The sequence below is a fragment of the Vigna umbellata genome, chromosome 10 (assembly GCF_029865625.1).
Source record: "Vigna umbellata cultivar VRB3 chromosome 10, Vumbellata_1.0, whole genome shotgun sequence".
NCBI lineage: Eukaryota > Viridiplantae > Streptophyta > Magnoliopsida > Fabales > Fabaceae > Vigna > Vigna umbellata.
Window position 1 is genome coordinate 16408923 of NC_142174.1, and position 19460 is coordinate 16428382.

At 28.8% G+C, this 19460-nt stretch overlaps 2 protein-coding genes and 1 pseudogene across 2 annotated transcripts; all 3 read left to right on the plus strand.

Moving 5' to 3' along the window:
* The first annotated feature begins 2791 nt into the window (after positions 1-2791).
* LOC124833843 (uncharacterized) lies at positions 2792-3852 on the plus strand. The gene has a single exon (XM_088099935.1). The coding sequence runs from the start codon at positions 2999-3001 to the stop codon at positions 3560-3562; it is 564 nt and encodes a 187-aa protein (XP_087956061.1). The 5' UTR covers positions 2792-2998; the 3' UTR covers positions 3563-3852.
* A 10441-nt stretch (positions 3853-14293) lies between these two features.
* LOC148192051 (guanylate kinase 2, chloroplastic/mitochondrial pseudogene) lies at positions 14294-14614 on the plus strand (annotated as a pseudogene).
* Positions 14615-15873: 1259 nt separating this feature from the next.
* On the plus strand, positions 15874-19183 carry LOC124833845 (S-adenosyl-methionine 4-1-methyl-2-pyrrolidinyl-3-oxobutanic acid methyltransferase-like). Its single transcript, XM_088100781.1, has 4 exons — positions 15874-15989; positions 16132-16542; positions 18251-18505; positions 18592-19183. The coding sequence occupies exons 1-4, from the start codon at positions 15915-15917 to the stop codon at positions 18964-18966; spliced, it is 1116 nt and encodes a 371-aa protein (XP_087956907.1). The 5' UTR covers positions 15874-15914; the 3' UTR covers positions 18967-19183.
* The last annotated feature ends 277 nt before the right edge of the window (positions 19184-19460 follow it).

The window sequence follows — 19460 nt, forward strand, 5'->3', positions numbered from 1 at the left end:
TAGTTTGAAAAAAATATAATTTTTTTATACGGGCTAGTTTTCAACCTGGTTCACTTAGAACCCGGCTCACCGGGTTGAACCCGTGGTTTGTAAACTCTGAGCTTTTTGTAAAACCCTTAGAGGGTTAACTCTGAGCTTTTTGAGAATACAATGTGATATGAAGAAGTTCCAAAAAGCTAGTTCATTGCATTGCCTCTGGTCTCGTGAATAGGAGAAGCTCGTGCTTTGTGGGTCAAAGGTCGGAGCGGTTCTCTTCGAGTTGGCAACGCTGTTGTTCTTCCAGTTCGTTGGTCGAAGGAAGACTGTTTCTGCACTGTTCCGGTTCGTTGGTCGAAGGAAAGTGTAGATTGATCGCTTCCGGTTCGTTGGTCGAAGGAAGCACCCTTCCGGTTCGTTCGTCGAAGGAAGGTTTTATCTTTCTGTTTCATTCACTCTATTGTAAATCTGTGAAACTGATTTTTAGTGAAAACGTTAATCAATTTTTATAGTGATTAACAACTGGTCGTAGAATCTTTTGATTCGAACCAGGATAAAAATTCTGTGTTGAATTTTTCTACTCCCTACACTCTTTACATTTTCCGCACATCAATTGTTCGATAAATTTTCTCTAAGAAAACTAATTTTATAAAAAACGGGCCATCTTAACTTTCCGCTTACTTTATTCCACTGCGCGACTCTACGATACCGGTTGTCCTGCTACCGACAATGGTTCAAAATGATTATATCCATCCATTTTAAAATTTGAAAATTAAATTGTATCAAAGTTTTAGAAAAAAGAATAAATTTTAATTTTGTTAAAATATATCAAAATAATTAATATAGCCTTGGTCAAACCATCATATTCACCATTTCAACTCACAATATAATCTCTTCTTTAAAATCTGCTAGAATTCAACTTTTGACATTACTATGATAGTAACATAATAGTTGAATCAAAATACTAGATCAATAATTATATCTTTCACTTATACTCCAACTTTGAATGTATGGGTGCAATAATGATAAATAAATAAAAAATCACAATTTGAATGTGATTAAACTCCGAAAAAAAAATTAATATCAAACTCATAATCGTTAATTATTTACATTATGAAATAATTGTGGTATTCAATTGCTCAAGCAACACACCCAATTAAGCTAATATAATGTCTAAGATGGAATCAAGTAACTTCCTAAATACATCATCAACCCTAGACTCATCAAGTTACTAGATATTGATTAGGCCTGTAAAAAGAAGTAAAAACTCATTAAAAATATAATGAACTAATACACCAACGTTTATTAACTAAAACAAAACTTGACTTAATGGTAGAAGTACTTTGTACAACTTAAAAGACCAAAAAATTAAGATAGACCATTCGGCTATGTAGAAACAATATATATATTTTTTTTCTTCTTAATGTTAGAATAATATAAATAATTAAAAAGTTATAAAATTAATATTTATAAAGAAAAATATTTAACTAACCTTTTATTATAATTCACAAGCTCAAAAGGAAGGAGCCTTAAATCATAATTATTCATATACTGAACTACTCGTTTTCTCTCTTTCTCATTCCGTACGTATTACTTCTCAAGAGCTATGCTGCCTATACATAAAGCTGGTAATACATTTTGTCAGTGCCTACCTCTTTAAGAATTGATATAAGGATCGTATAATAATTTATATGACACACACACACACACACGAAAGTCTCAACTGCACAATGTACCACAGGACACAAAACAAAATGTTGGTTGAAAAGTTTACTCAGTACACAATTTCATTATAAATAAAGAAGAGGAAATCTTGAAGTGACATTACATTAAATATAATATAAGATAAATGTTATAATTCAAAGGGTCTAGAACAAACATATACAAACATATTTACTCATTTGTGTTTAGAAAAGATACGTGACAAATAATATAACACTAGGATAGAAAAGAATAAAGGGAAAGTAAAGTGAAAGAGAATATCATCATATTATGCAAATACGGAAACGCCAGTGGTAATATAATGAATTATGAGAGTGACAACTAAATTTTTCTCAACTTTGAAAAATAAAGAGCTTGTAAAGAATAAACTCAAGTAATAGATATGGCTACTATAAATCGAAAAGTAAATATACAAGTGCAAGAACAAGAAGCAACCTAAAATACAAGAAATAAGTCACTTTCTTGAATTGAGAAGAGCAAAATAAAGATACAGATGAGTAGATAGCAGCAGGACTGATAGTTTAATTTTGGTACGCCAGTCGCAGAGAGTTTTGGAGCAGTTTTTGATTCTTTTCTTATATTACATGCAAGCTCAGAATGACTCAATGTTTGACTGCTCCTTTCAACTAACTTCCTACCTTAAATAAACAACTTCTCTTTTCAACTTAAGAAATAAAAAATAAATTTTTAAAGGAAATTCTTCCCTAATGAATTCTATTTTATTTTTCCTCTTTCATTTTCTATATCTGTGCGGAACTCCTGCATATCACCATTGAAGCGCCTTGTGTAAAGTTAATTTTCTCTTTCTTTACCCTGTTAACTAAATAAACTATATAAAAGTTACATAAAAAAAGAAGTATAAATACATAGCATTTTGTTGATTATAGTCGCCTCCTTTATTTTTTGGATAAAGAATCTGGAGAGATTGTTGTTGAACAGAATAAGTAAAGGATACATGAACTTGAGACGAGTCTTTTGGCAGTTAAAAGTTACTTATTCCATGCATATACCATGGAATAAAACCTCAAATTAAATGTAAAATCCATCACATACTCTCCCTCATCCACACAAAGCTACTTTATGGAGATTTATATTTGATTTGATATGGTGTTAGTTTAAAATATAAATATAATGTGATTAATTAAGGGGTTGCATGTACCGTGTGTAAGATATTAACCTCTTAATTACAAAACAGTGTTACTGAAGAAAAAATGGCGGTGGCAGAGTTCGATCTGTGTATATAAGAACACGAAGACGTGGAAAGAGAAAGGCTCTCTCTCTCTTTCTTTCTTTATAGGCCATGGATGCAATAGAGTTGAGCAACATGAAAGTAGGGAAACGCAGCATTGTTAACAGCATTACCAAGACACTTCGCATTTTCGAACTATGCGCCGCTCTCTTCTTCCTTACGTGGTTCCTCGCGCGTCTCCCTTTAGCTCTGCGGCTCTCCGCCGACTATCTCCGCAGTCCTCTCTTCGTCTTCGCCGTTTTCAACGCCATCATCGCCGCTCTTCTCGCCCAGTCCCGCCGATTCACCCAATCCCATTCTGATGAGCCGGTTGTGGCAGAGGCAGAGCACCGGCAGATCGGTGACACGTGTAAGGACAGCGATTCGGGCGCCGCAGCAGATCATCTTGATAGAAGAAAAGTTTATTGCCAAAGCCTGTCGGAGGGAAAGGGCGAGGATGGGAATAAGACGGCGGGACGAGAAGTCCGGCGATCGGAGACGGAGAAGGCGCGGGAAAAATCGTATCCGCAGGATAAGCTGAGCAACGAGGAGTTCCGGCGCACGATAGATGCGTTTATTGCAAAGCAGACGAGGTTACTGAGGGAAGAGTCGTTGGCCATTTCGCTTTGTAATTAACAAGCAATGATAATAAACATAAAATCAAACAGGGAATTAATTAGTCTTTGAAATCAGAATCTCAATCGCTAAACTAGCGAATGAAATCAAGTGCAGTATGCACTCTATTAATTCCTTTCTTTTCTTCCCTTCCACACTCTCTATTGCTTCTTATATGTAAAAATAAATTAAACAAGAAGATTGCTTATAATTTTTGCCTTTTTCCGTTGGAGAAATTGATGTCTTGCACTTGCTCTGCAGTTTTATTGTGCTAGAGCACGTATAGACTGGGAATTGTTTTATAGTACGTATAATTAAACTCTTGTTTTGCCAGAGATATGAACTTTTTATGTATAATACCATCGAATAAAATATTAGAGGAACGTCTTAAAAAGAGATGATCTTTCATTTGAAAAATGTGTATATTAATTATTGCTTTTAGTTGTTTAAAATTGAGTTACAAAGAGAAATTAAAAGGAGAAGTATGGGGAAATTACAATGACATGCTATTGGAACGAGGAAGAATATATTCGAAGATCCAGGTAGATGAGCATAATAGGGATTTTGAAAGAATCGGAATCAATAACGATCCTATTCTGCACTTAACTATGTATTGCAAACAAAAGAGAACTGAAAAGTTCATTGCTTCTGGAATTGATTATTCATGGTAATACCAACTAAGAGATAAAATTATATTCCGAATATGAAATCGATGGATGGTGCTTCTTTTGGTCTAATCAAGAAACAAAAATAAGTTCGGATAACATGATATTAGCATCAGGAGAAATAAAATATTGATTCTTTTTAAATTTCATCACATGAAATAAAAACACGTTAATGGAATGTTAGATCTTCTGCTGCTCTTGTTATTTAATAATGTCTTCGTTTGTATACATGATTATTTTATTATATTGCATTCAAATACATTTCTCAAGTTATTTTAGAAAGGATTACGATACTTTTGACAACATTTTTTTGACAACATTTTAACACTGTTTACGTGTCATTCTGTGATTGGTTTATATTGGTGTTTATGATTATTATTATTGATTGTGGAATAATTTTGGACCAATCACAGAATGACACGTAGACAGTGTTAAAATGTTGTCAAAGTATCATTATCCTTTTAGAAAACTGAATATGGCTAAAATTGTAACGTAGGAGGGAATGACTCTGGAGGATAATGAGTATCACATAGGTTAGACGACCCTATAGATAAGGAATAGCTAAACAGCGGATGAATATTACCTGAACTTCGACAGATAGGATAGAGCAGCTCTAGCGATATTGGACGGTCTTACTCGACAGATAAGTTTTCTAGATTAAGGTAAATGGTGTTTAAGAGTAATGAATTGAGATCGAATCGAGATTAATGTATCATTAATCTCTCCTATTTCAAAAACTATAAATATAGATCAAAGGTAAGAGGTAGTTGTTTATATTTACTGTGCATTTAATACTATTGCTCTGACTACGGTTCAGAATATTTGCTGACTTAAATATCGAAGAACCTTTGACAAGTATCTCACTGGATGATTGGAGCAGACAAAGACAAAATAAGGATTTTGCTACCCAAACGACTTAAGAGAAAAAATTGTGAATGAGTTAGAAGTTACTTGATCCCACGCCCGAAACAAAAATCATTCAAAAATAAAATAAAAACTCATTTGTAATATTACTCAATAAAAACTCACTTTTCTCTACGGTATACCTAATAAAGACTTGGATTTTGTGTAATCGACTTAAAAAAAAGAAAAAAAAAAACTATTTATTATGGAGTACGAGGTGTAAACAATATCACAACATAAAAACAAGTTTTGATTGTGAGTTGATGCTTAATTATACAAATCATATGCTCGTTTTAAAAAATGTATTTTATAATATGTATTTCTCTAATATGCTTGTTTTAAAAATCAATAATTTCCGAATTTTCTACCTCTCTTCGATAAGAAAATCATATATGCGCCTCAAATAAGTTATCATTTTAAAAATACTGATTTTAAGGCTAATCCTCTGTGATTCGGTAGCTGGACCCAATTTTTTGTTTGAGCTTAAAATTCATTTTCTTTCTTACCTTTGAGTGTTTCATTTTATACCTTCAAGATCTCATCCTGCACCTTCAAAAATTTCATTTTTAACCTTCTGACATCTCATCATCATCCACCTCCAACTTTTACAAAACTTTATTTTTAACTTTTATAAATATTTTTTTATTTTCTTTTCTATTTTATTAAAAACAATCTTGACTACCTTAATAATTATTTAATTTAATTTATTATAAAATTTAAATATTATTTAAAATAATTTTTTATTTTAATAATTATTAAAATATAATTTATATTATAATAATAGTTATATTAAAAACATAAAAATAAAATAATAATAATAATAAATAATAATAAAAATAAATTTGATTTAATATATTCAAATATATTAAATTATAATAAAATATTAAATTAAATTAAATAATTATTAAATTTTAAATAAAAATGAAAATTTTAAAAAGCTTATTTATATATTAAAATCTATAAAATATGTTAATACTTTGCTTTTTATTTAAAATTTAATAAATATTAAACTTAAATAAAAATTATAATATTACTCATTATATTTTTATATTTTAATAATTAATAAAATATAATTTATATTTTTAAAATAGTTCTATTAAGAAAATTGAAAAATAATAACTAAAATAAGAATAAAAATAAAAATAATACTTAAAATCATATTTAATATATTTAAATATATTAAATTATATTAAAATATTAAATTAAATTTAATAATTATTAAAATTTTAAAAAAACAAAATTCTTTTGTTAATCGGATATAAATATCCGATAAGTTATAAATCGGATATCCATATTCGAGAATAGTTTTTAAAATTTTATTTTATATATAAATTTTAATAATTATTTAATTTAATTTAATATTTTAATATAATTTAGTATATTTAAATATTTTATTTAATATAATTTTATTTGTTATTTGTTAAATAACTGTTTTAAAATTTTGTTTATTATTTAAATTTTAATAATTATTTAATTTAATTTAATATTTTAATATAATTTAATATATTTAAATATATTAAATATTTTATTTAATGTAATTTACTTTTTTGTTATTATTTTTATTTTTATATTTTTAATATAATTATTATTATAACATAAATTATATTTTAATAATTATTAAAATATAAAATTATATTAAATAATATTTGAATTTTAAATTTAGTTATTATTAAGTGATATAGAGTCTTTTTAACAAGAAAAAGAAGAAAACAAAAATAATTTTATTAAAATTAAAAATAGATTTTTTTATAAAATTAAAGGTGTAGGATAATAATGAAATATCAGAAGGTTAAAAGTGAAATTTTTGGAGGTGTAGGATGAGATCTTGGAGGTGTAGGATGAAACACTCCTTACCTTTTAGGGTGTTTCACCTTGTACCTTTAAAATTTTATCCTGCACTCCAAATTTCACAAATATTCTCACAATTAATGAGACTATTAAGTTCATTGTGTATTGATACGAAAATGTGTATATCTCGCATATGAAAATGAAAAAAAAAAAAATCAAGTTTCGAAATCTAATTCTCCATTTATCGGATGTCAAGGAAAATCATATTTCGAGATTCGATGTTTTTCCTCTCACATTTCCAAACATTAGGCATACAACATGTTTTTTAAAATTTATTTTTCGCAATTTCAAATCCATGCTTGTTTTGTAAAGTATGTTATTTTAATGTTTAATTGTATTAGATTATTTTATAATGTAAAAGTTCACTACATTACCTTAAAGTGTTTAATTATATTATTTATAAATGTTTAATCAGATAATTTTAAAATTTGTTAGATTGTTTTAAAATGTTTAATTATATTATTTAAAATTTTAAAAGTTTGTTTATTTTGAATGTAAAATTTTATTAGATTAATTTACAAAGTTTAATTATATTATTTATAAATGTTTAAATAGATAATTTTTATACCATAATTTGTATGAATATTTTAAATTTATTAAAAATATAAATTTATTTAAAATTCGTTAATATAAGTAATTAAAAAACTATAAATTCTATAAAATTCATTAATATAACAAATTAGAAACATATTTAAATATATTATTACAAATAAAAAACTATAAATTCTATAAAATTAAAAAATATATTAAATATTTACAAAATAAATTATTTCATTCAAAACAAATACAATTAATTGAAATATTTATATAAATAAATAATTAATTAAAATAAAAATGAAAAAACTATAAAACAAAAAAAAACATAAAATAATTTAAATCAACAAAACTTAATCAAAATATAAATAATTAATTAATTAAAATAAATACATGTGTACAAAATAATAAAATTTTATCAACAATAAAAATAATTATAATGAAAGAAAATTTAAAAATGCATATAATATAAACAGAAAACTTTTATAACATTAAATCATTAAAAAACAATAATTGAATTCGGTTTTCGAAACTCGAAAAACATGAATCGTACGTTGAAAACCGATTTTTGCCTACATGAGATATCCACGTCCAATAAAAGCTGAATCAGTTTTTGCCATCCGATTCATATCTTCTTGCGTTTTTAAAATCGATTTCCACTTACAGAGCACATAGTTCTAATATCTCTCTTTTCTCTTCTTCAAAACAGTCTATATATACAAATCTTATTACATATCCAACCTATTTCTACATTTACAAATATACTATAATGAAGAAAAATTAAAAAAGAAACGAATGAGAATACACCAACCTTAAGCAGCAATGAAAATGAAGGAAAAAAAAAGTTGAAATAAAATCTTATATTTCTTTTTTTACTAAAATTGATGGAAGAGAATTATCACATTTTAGTATGAGTTGTCTACAGTGATCCTAGTTACATATCCATACGAAAACATACTTGTCTATGTAGTCAAACAAGACAAATTATCAACTATAATATTAGTGTTGAAATTTTCATTTACTAAAATAGAGTTGGGAGATTTATCACTTCCGATATATGAATTATTTTAATAAAAGAATTGATCTTATTTTTATCTTCAAATATTAAGATGTAATGTTTTTGGATTTTGTTTTCTTTATATATCACTTAACTTTCTTATTTCAAATCATACTTAAATTTATAAAAAAATTAATAATAAATAAAATTTCTATTCTTTATTTTTCATTATATTTTGAACCTTTGTCGTGTTTTTAATATTCATTATGTTATGGTATTTTAAAATTTAAATTGAAATCAATTTTTCCTTTTGGAATAATGACTTTTTCATTTACATATTTTATTTTTATTATATTTTTACTTATTTAGACATCAAACTCCTGTCATTACATGAAAATTATAGGATAGTGCAACGAAGGGCTATTGCTTCGGTTGTTTTGGATTTATGACCGCGGTTCTTGAATCGAGGTATATACAGGCGAGGCAAAAAGGGGTAACATTTTTGCATCGGTTCTGAACCGAGGCAATATGTGTGAGTTTTTTTGTCTCGGTTGGTTTCGAACCGAGGCGGTAGATGCCTTTTTTTTATTTTATTTTTTTTCAGAAAATGAGGACTTTTGCTTTTCAAAATATTTTCTTTTTCTTTTTTATTTGGGACAACGAAGGCGGCGGCGAAACAGCCAAAGGCGGCAACGAAGGGCCAAAGGCGACAATAAACGGCTGAAGGCGATGATGAACGGCCGAAGACGGTGACGAACAACCAATGCCGACGACGTACAACCAAAGGCGACAACGAACAACGTAGTTCGCGTGAGAGAAGTAAAGACAGTGGCGACGATCGGTGGTGGAGGCAGTGGCGACGACCAATGGTGGAGGCAGCGGCAACGACCAACGATGGAGGCAACAGTGACGACCAATGGTGGAGACAACGACGACGACCGATGGTGGAGGCAGCGATGACGACTGATGGTGGAGGCAGCGGCGGCGGAGCGAGTTGAGGATGGTGAGTCTGAGGTTAAGTTTGTTTGGTGGGAGTTGAGGATTGTGGTGGTGAGAAGGTTGTGGAAGGGGAGAATGAAAGGGGAGAATGAAAAGGGAGAATGAAAAGGGAGAATGAAGGTCTGAAATTTAAAAATCGAAGAAGCTATTACCTCGGTTAAGTAGATAACCAAGGTAATAAGAGTCTACTGCCTCGGTTCTAAAAACAACTGATGCCTAAACCTATCATAAAAAATTCAAAAAAAAATTATAAATGGCAAAAAAAAAAACTTTAAGCATCGGTTCACGGTTAAACCAAGGCATAAAGGTCTTATGACATCGGTTCAAATGGAACCGAGGCAGTAAAGGCTAAAAAAATTGATTTGAAACATTCAGATCCAGAGGATGTCAACTTTTGGCAGGACATACTGCCTCGGTTCTGCACAGAACCGAGGCAGTAAGCCTATTTTGAAAAAATTGGCAGGAAAAAAGCTAATTTGCAGAAGGAAAGCAGAGTTTTTTGCCTCGATTGGTCAGAGAACCAAGGCAGTAAGCCTATTTTGAAAAAGTTGGCAGGTGAAAAAGCTAATTTACAGGAGGAAAGCAGAGTTTTTTGCCTCAGTTGGTCAGAGAACCAAGACAATATACCCTTTAGGCATCGGTTCCAATTGAACCGAGACATATAGTTTCGCAAAAATTACGAAATTGTCACCGTGTTTTGATACGTTTCGGTTTAAAAAAACGAAAGGTGCGAGTTAAAAACTTTTTTTTTTACTAGTACTGATTTTTGAACAAAAGGAAATCGTAATTATGATAAAAATTATGTCACAGGGGAATTTCGCGAACAATAAACAATTGAAATTTTTAATATCAAATTATTTATCAGTTTTTCACTACACTTATATTTTACAACTTTTATAGTACCGTGATTATAATATTTTTAGTGTGAATATAGTACAAAAGGATTCTTGCAATGCACTTTTAAAATATTTTTAGTGTGAATATACCGTGATTATAATATTCCCTGCAATAATAATGAGAAGAGACAGACAAGAAGAGGTTTGGTAAGCTAAATAAATACTCATGTAACCCTTCACCATATTGGATGAAAAAAAATAGTAGTTTATACAATTCTTTATTGGAATTATATAGTCTAAAATCTTATTATCAAAGTATATATAGACTAGTCTATATTATTTCAGAAATTGTAAAAATACCACTGTATTTTTAAAAGTTACATTTTTCTTAAAATTATAGGATATTTATACATTTAAATGCAAGTTTTGCACTAGTGTTAAATTTTCGAAAAATTATACTAACTATTGGTGTTTGCCACAGCAGCAACTAGCTAGTTTTTTTTATCTTAAACTTTTGAAAATAAAACATGTTCAATAAAAATGTAACTCGGATAATTTTTAGCTCTACTTTTTAACATTCATTTTAAAAAAATATGAATATAATTTTAATTAAAACAGCAACATTTTTATTACCTTTTACAATTACTCTTATTAAACTAATTTGTTTTAAAATGAAAAAGTATAAAAAATAATGTCTAAAACTATAAGTCGTATTAAATTAAAAACTAAAGACATATTTTAATTTTCAAAATTTTGAAACTTTAAATAACTAAAAACTACCCAAGACATGCAGAAAATATGAGGAAATTGCATGGAACCTTATACGTTCAATGAAAAAAAGTTGTTTTTAATTATAAAAATATCACAATATATTTTTCTCTATGAGATATTTTATGGTCAGACACTAAATCACTATAACGTAAATTACTTTTTTTTCACAAGTGATATTACCTTTTGTTTCCTAATTTCAAAGAGTGTTTTTGTCCAATTGCTTCCTACCTTAATAATTCAACTCAATTTTCTATTCTAACTCTCAATCTCGATTATCATAATCTCTATCACCAAATAGTGCTGTCAAACTATTTTTATCACTCATTATTGATAACGTCAAAAGAGGAAGAATAATATATTATTTAAAGTTGTGTAAATACTATGATATAACATAAACATTATTCTTTGATCTTGATATATATAAGATAAACATTTTGTTTTGAAATCATTCTTTCCTCTCATATCTTAAGTCTATTTAAATTGTTTTTATCTTTATCATTTCGATTGTTGGTTTCGCCTAATTATTTTTCATCATAATTAAAAAAATTGGTGTTCTTTTCTTTAATATCAGTTTACTTATGTTGTTCAGTTTTGGATATATATTTTTGGTAAATAATTACTCATTGACTTAAAATAATTATGAGTATAACATTTTTGTTAATCATAATTAATAGTGATAGTATAGATGAGAAAAAAAAAATGGTTCCAGTCAGAAAGTGTCATTGATGATACTTTGTGTCTTATGAAAAACATTATGTAAATATTTATAATTTGATGATAATTTTCTTCTTGTAATTTCAAATTTATTTTATTTATTGTAAAAGTTAGCATGAACTTATTTTATATAACTTTTTTTTGTTTAGTTTAATTAAATACGATCTATTTTATTTCTAACACGGCATTAAATTTTTTTAATCAAATCATGTGATTAAGTTATGATTTTATGAAGGTATTATTATTCAATGGTTTGGGAATTGATGTGATGGTTTACACAACCTTAACCGATCAAATAAAAACAAAAGTATTCGGGGACAACACGAAAAATGATTGTGAAAGTGTGAACAACAAAATGATGAATAAACTTAAATAAAACCCCAAGTTGTACTATGGTGACTGTGATGCACTTTTAAAAAACTAAAAACGAAGAACAACACATGGTCTACAGAAACAACAGATATGAATCTTCAACCTCAAACAAACTCAGTTTTTTTTATGCCATTTTCATGTGAGGAGAGAGAGAGAGAGAACGTCATTGTATTACGTCAAAACCTTGGATTCTGCATGGTCATCGCGACCATATTATAAACGCGTCTTTGATGTGAACACAAATTTGGTTGATCTTCATACAAAATTAAGCAATGCCATTATAGTCATGATAGTGAATTTCGGACTCTAGATTGCAAGTCGGTGGGATACGATCCCAAAAAGAGGTTCAAGCATTAGTATACGACGTAAATTATGCATTTATATTTACTTTTAAGAAAAAAAGTATTTAAACACAAATGTTTTTATAACATTATGATGAAGTATATTAGTTATTTTTTTACTGATCCATTATGTATTTGTTGTTATATTCACGTATTCTAAATTTAATAAAAGAATATACATATAATATATTAACATATTATAAACAAATTTGTATTAATATATTACTCTTATTTTCGTGGTAATGGATCCATTATCTATAGATATAAACAACTCTTTAGTTTTTTATTCGATTAGTTCAATAAGAAGAACTATAAGAAGAGAAAAAGATAATTCTTTTTTAAAGAATATAAAGAAAAAAGAGAATTAGAATGACAAAACCACAAACAATATTAAATAAGTGTTTTGGTCAATAAATCTACTTTCTTATTAGCTAGCATAATTTTCATCAATTAACTTCAAATAATTTAGATTATTGTAAAAGTCTCAATGACTTTATACTCAAAGATTATATGGAGTTGGAAGTAGTCATAACTTTCTCAATTCTGTAATAAGATCTATTGTTTTTAAAGTTTTTTATAAAATAAAATTAAGGATCAATATCATTAATAAAATTCACTTATTTTACTTTGTGACAGGTAAAGAATAAATTTGAATAGTTAAATAAAAATTAAACGTTAATATTTTATTTAATTTTCCTAGTATCATTATATTATTTACTCGTATTAATGTGGCAAATAAATTTATATATTAAACAAATAGGATTTTCTACTTCTTTAATGATTCAATTATTTTTGAAATTATTGTTACTCTAAAATTATTATAAAGAACGGTGCATCATATTGTCCACCAACTAATAACTCCTAAGCCCAAAAAAATAAAAAAAAAAACTTTTTTCTTGTTTGGTTTAGCTGTTCAATTGAGAAAACTCCCTAAAAACCAATAAGCGTGAGTAAAACTAACACTAAAAATGTACTTACTATTACTAATACGCATTATTAAGTTTTATAAATATCAACATATACAGAAACATAAATTCACTCACTATTCAAACCGTTAACTACAATGACTCGCTAGTCTTACGAATCATAAGGAGGGAGGGAAGTAAGTAGTTACGAAAAAAAAAATCAGTAAATAATAAAACAATTATATTTTAGTTCCCACATGCATCTACTTTTATAATTCCCGTCTATCCAATTATTAATTTGTAAAATTTTCCCTATTTTTAAGTTAAATAAATCATTGATTTGAGTTCTGCCTTTTTTCCCCCACATTCAATTAATTAATTGGATCAAGTTGATGATCATGTTTTATTTTCTTTTATACAGCGTAACGATAATGGTAATCATCCTGTTGTCATGCATTTATATTAATACCCTCACAATTACATTGACCATAGTATATTATCAAGTTATGTAGGTCTATATTTAACTTAATTTATTTTAGATTTAATATCTATTTTGATTCCTCTATTTATTAGATATATTCAAATTGGTCTTTCTTTACTCAAAAATTCATAATCGTCCTATGTTTTGTAAAATATAGTTTAAGTTGATTCTTTTTGCCTACGACATTAAAAACTAACGGCAGAATTGCTCTCCTGGCAACTATTGAATGAGTTGTCCAATTTATCATTACGTGACACTCTGAAATGAATTGAGGTGTCGATTATAAAAATAAAACTTAATGACGTGGATTACCATAAGTGAAGGGCTGAAGGACAGGGTTATCACGGCGGGAAAGAAGCCGGTGGAGTGGAGCACGCCGATCCTAAATGCTCGAACGCGCTGATCTCTTCCACCCTTTGAAAGCTTCCCTAGGCTCCCCCTTCAGCTCCGACCCTCTCTCTCCCAACCCCAACCCTCTCATCATCGCCATCAACGGCTCTAGTGGCGTTGACAAAGACACCCTTATCGCGCGCCTCCGTGAGGCCTGTCGCGGCCTCCACTTGGTCGTCACCGTCGCATCGCGCCCTCGCCGCCCCACCAAAGCCGACGATAAGGACTACCTCTTCGTCTTGAAAGAGGAGTTTCTCGGGATGGTGGAGCGGGAGGAGTTTCTCCAGTACGCCCTGGTTCTTAGGGTCGATATTTAGGGCACCGCCATGTGAAAGAGGAGATGAAACTTTTGAAGAATTTTGATTATGGTGTGGTGAATGCAAAGGGGAAGTTGGAGAATGCAGTGAAGTTGATAAGTCTATTATTATACCGAGAAAGCTAGGGTTTCGCACTTAGATTGAGGGCTGAGGGTAAATGAACTAGGAATAATCTCTCTGAAACGTTTTCTTTTATTGATTTCATAAATTGTTCATTGTGGAAGATTGGTCATTGGTGTTTTTGAGGGAACGACTCTTCCCTTTCTACAACCTCAATCCTAAATTTCTCATTCTTTCAGAAACTGGTTTGGACTTAAACTAAAAGATCCATTAACATGTCAACATCGATTCCATTATACAATTTGTGCTTAGAACTGAATAATAATACAGTATAATCCCAAGTGCAAAACTTCACTGTCTACAATTTTTCTCATCAAAATTTCATTGCCTTCTTTGCTGGAATTCGATTTGTACCTTCGATGAGCCACAAATCATGAATTGATTTTACAGTATGGTTCGATATTCAATATGATTGTTTAATAGTAATGAGAGTTACAGTGATGGCAAAAGAAGGAGAAGTGTGATGGAGCTTCCAGTTTTGAGTGGGAAGAGGACTGCCACGTGGTAGTCCCTCATTGGCTGAGCTTGCCACACAATGACTAACTAGAAAGGTAATTCAGTTTTGGCCAAGGGAACAACTCTGCCATTAGTATTTTTAACACCGTAAGCAGAAAAGATCAACTTGAACTATTTTTTACAAAACATGGGACATTTATGAAATTTTGAGAAAAAAAGGACCAAGTTGAACACATCTAATAAATTGAGAGACTAAAATAGATATTAAACCTTTATTTTAATATCTGATCTTTCATATTCACAAGTTATTTGTTTTTTTTACTTCAAACGGATTATTAATTATTATTGATGGTTTAGAATCTGCCAATAAATTTGATTGTTTGACGAAATTATTTATGAATTACACTGATTCGTTTATTTATGGATATATTCATAAGTAATGTAACGATGATATAATTATCGACAGATATATATTATCACATCATATAATTTATAATATTCTTTTATGTATATTAAATATTGATCTACCTTTTTTTTTAATTTGCATATGTTATCATTCAATATTAAATTCACTCGCTGAGCTCACCCATGCTGAGAGCATTATTATATATTTTTTTCAGAAATGAAATTAACTTACAAATACCCGTGTTTCTATATATATATATATATCTGAAAAAATCAACTACCTCAGAAGAGGAGTGAAAGGGAGAAAGGAGAAAGGAGAATGGAAGTAACACAAGTACTGCACATGAATGGAGGCACCGGAGAAACAAGTTACGCAAGCAACTCCTTGGTTCAGGTATAAACTTATAATAGCAAGTAAAATAATCTATCTCTTTTTTTTCTCCGATGCATTGGTGATTGTATTTCACATATACCAAGACAACTTAGCAAAGATCAGAAATTCTTACATGATCTGAATGAATTCATAACGAGTGCAGCAGAAGGCAATTTGTTTGACAAGAGTTCTGAGAGAGGAAGCGATGAGCAGGCTCTACCGCAGCATGCGGCCGAAACGCTTAGCAATTGCGGACTTGGGTTGTTCTTCTGGACCGAACACTTTGCTTGTGATGTCTGAAGCCATAAAAGTGGTGGAGAAGCTTTGTAGAGAACTGAAGCATGAGTCTCCTGAATACCAGATCTACCTGAACGATCTCCCTGGGAACGATTTCAACAACATTTTCAAGTCCCTTGAGAGCTTCAAAGAGAGATTGAGGAATGAAATAGAAGATGAGCATGGGATGGGTTCATGCTTTTTCAATGGGGTTCCCGGCTCTTTTTACGGCAGAATCTTTCCCAACAAAACTCTCCATTTTGTCCATTCCTCCTACAGCCTTATGTGGCTATCCAAGGTATTTCAATAATAAAATTATATCAGCTTTCAAAATCGATTTAGAATAAAGAAAATATATTTAAGAAGTTAAAAAAAAATAGAAAAATAATACTTTCATACCTAATACACCCATTTAACACTACTTTTAATAGTATAACAATATATTTTTTAAGATATAAAATAAAATAAATATAATTAAAATATTATTATTTTGAGTTGTTGAATAATTTTTTTTATTTCATACATGTCAAATTATAAACATTAAAAAATATTATTTAGATAAATACTATAAATAATATAATAATATGCCATGTGAAAAACTGATTGGAAACCTAAAATAAATTCCTTAAAATATTATATATATATAAAGAAGTAATCTCCGAAGTTCTTTTTTTTTTTTATTTTTTTGAAGACTTGATGAGTCAATATATATATTTTCATATAGCCATATTTGGTGTCAGACTATTTCTTAAATAAAATTATAATATCTTTTAAAAGAACGAGTGAAAATAAAAAAAACTTTAAAAAAATCACGGGTCACATAAACTCAATAATAAAATTAATTAAATAGTTTAATGAATCAGTTTATCATCTTGCAAAAAGAGTAGTGTTAAACTTAATCTGATCTCATCAGAAGTATAAGAATAGATTGCATAGTTCAATAATCTCAATAACTATGTTTTTGTGAAGTCGACACAGAAAAGTGTATTGCAAAAACCAAATTTTCTTATATTTTTTTTAATGGTATCACTTAAACACAAACTTTTACATTATAAATACTGAAATATATTTTCCATAATTGATAAATATATCTTAATATTCTTTTTGTAATTTTTTCTTAAATATTTATCTAAATTCTCCATTTCACTATTTAAAACGTTATTTGAAGTTCTTTCAAGATGATTTTTTTTTTCTTTTTATTAGGAACACAAAAATAAAAAATTTTGGGACAACCATAATTCAAATTTAATTTGATTTAATAATAACTAGTCTAACTTTTTTGGTTGACAATTTCAACACTATGTTTATCTTTATTTGTATATTTATTTTTTTATCGGTTATCTGTTTCAATATTTTTTACAAGAATGTATTACTATTTAAAAAAATTATATCACAGTTCAAATTAATCATAGAAAATGTCAAAATATAATCTATTATTTTAAATATTTATTTGGTAAAAAAAGTAAAATTAAATTAAATATATCAAAATATTTATTTATTATGAATGCTATTTATACAAAAATAAATATTTATCTAGTGCGTTACAAAAATATACTGTACTATAGAAATTTATGAACATATTTTCAACAAAATTATACACATATATTTAATATAAAAAAACACTATATTTCATCGATAATTTTTTTGTTTAATAATTTAAATTACACATAATATACACATATTTTTCAGCAAATAATATCATTCACCATTACATGTTGTTTTGATAATTTAAGTTACAAAAAATTACGTAAAAATAAATTAAAATCTATTCGAAACCTTAAATGAGTGGGGTTTAGGCCACACGTAGCCTTAAAATGTCTTAATTAAACTACATAACCAGTCGTAAACATTATAAATTTTTATCTTTTTTTTCTTGGGTTGTAGTACTATATTTAGTTGTTGGAAGATTAAATTTAATAATATTCATTAACACCCCATCTTGTGAGAGAATGATTAGAAATCGAAGATGAGAATAAATGATTGTTTGGTGATGATTAATTAATTAGGTTCCTGAAGGTGTAGAGAACAATAAGGGCAACATTTATATGTCGAGCACCAGTCCCTCAAACGTCCTTAAGGCTTATTACGAACAGTATCAGAAGGATCTGTGGTTGTTTCTCAAATGTCGTGGGGAAGAAATGGTGGAAGGGGGTCGTATGGTTCTCACAATTTTGGGAAGAAGAAGCCATGACCCTTCTAGCAAAGAGTGTTGCTATATATGGGAGCTTTTGGCTAGGGCTCTTAATCACATGGTCTCCAAGGTACATATAAAATAATGCTTTTTTTTTCTTAAATATTCATTAATAATCATCTTAGTTTAATTTTTACAATCTATCTCAATCTACAGGGAATCATAAAAGAGGAGCAAATGGAGGGTTTCAACATCCCTCAATACACACCTTCTCCAACTGAAGTAGAACTTGAGGTTGAAAAGGAAGGTTCGTTCAGCATTACTGCTATGGAAGTATCTGTAGTACCTTGGAATGCCTACGATGATTCCGAATATGGTAATTTGTCTGAATCATTCAGAAATGGAGGATACAACGTCGCAAAGTGCATGAGGGCCGTCGCAGAGCCTTTGCTCGTAAGTCACTTTGGAGAAGCTATAGTCGAAGAGGTTTTTTACCGCTATCAACAAATCTTAACTGAAACAATGTCTGAGGAGAAAAATCATTTTGTTAATGTCACCATATCTTTGATCAGAAAAGCAAGATCGGCATGATGCTGTTTGTATATTTGTATAGTTTCTTATTAAAACCAACCCCAAAAAACTTGCTCCATCGCGGTCGCCGTGTGTCTAATTTCACTAGTAATATTTATTGTGTTGTGCCACTGGTTTCTTTCTGTACTATAAACTAGTAGTTCTCTTTACATGAAAATGAATGGATTTGTGCAAAATCAACTTTTCATCATGTTAATTTTATACTAAATTCTAAACTGTCCAGCTTTTGTAAAAGAAATTGTACGAGATTATTTTTGTAGTTATTGTTAGAAAAATTGTATGATAATATTTACAATTTTTGTTAAAAAAGTTTATGAAAGTTTGCAGTTTTTATTAAAAAAATTTATGTGGAATAAGTATTCGTATATATAAACAGGCGTCGAAACATTAAATTTTTTTTGTGTACTTTTATTTAATTTTAATTTTTTTATATTGTGATTTCATTTAGGTTCTAATTATTGGAGGAAGTAGGATAGTTTGTGAAGCTGACCAAA

Excerpts from the sequence above, each read along its gene's own strand:
- LOC124833843 (XM_088099935.1), top strand. The coding sequence starts at position 2,999 with ATGGATGCAATAGAGTTGAGCAACATGAAAGTAGGGAAACGCAGCATT.
- LOC124833845 (XM_088100781.1), top strand. The coding sequence starts at position 15,915 with ATGGAAGTAACACAAGTACTGCACATGAATGGAGGCACCGGAGAAACA. Across the intron at positions 15,990-16,131 it reads CAAGCAACTCCTTGGTTCAG|CAGAAGGCAATTTGTTTGAC; the intron begins GTATAAACTTAT and ends TAACGAGTGCAG. Across the intron at positions 18,506-18,591 it reads TTAATCACATGGTCTCCAAG|GGAATCATAAAAGAGGAGCA; the intron begins GTACATATAAAA and ends CTCAATCTACAG.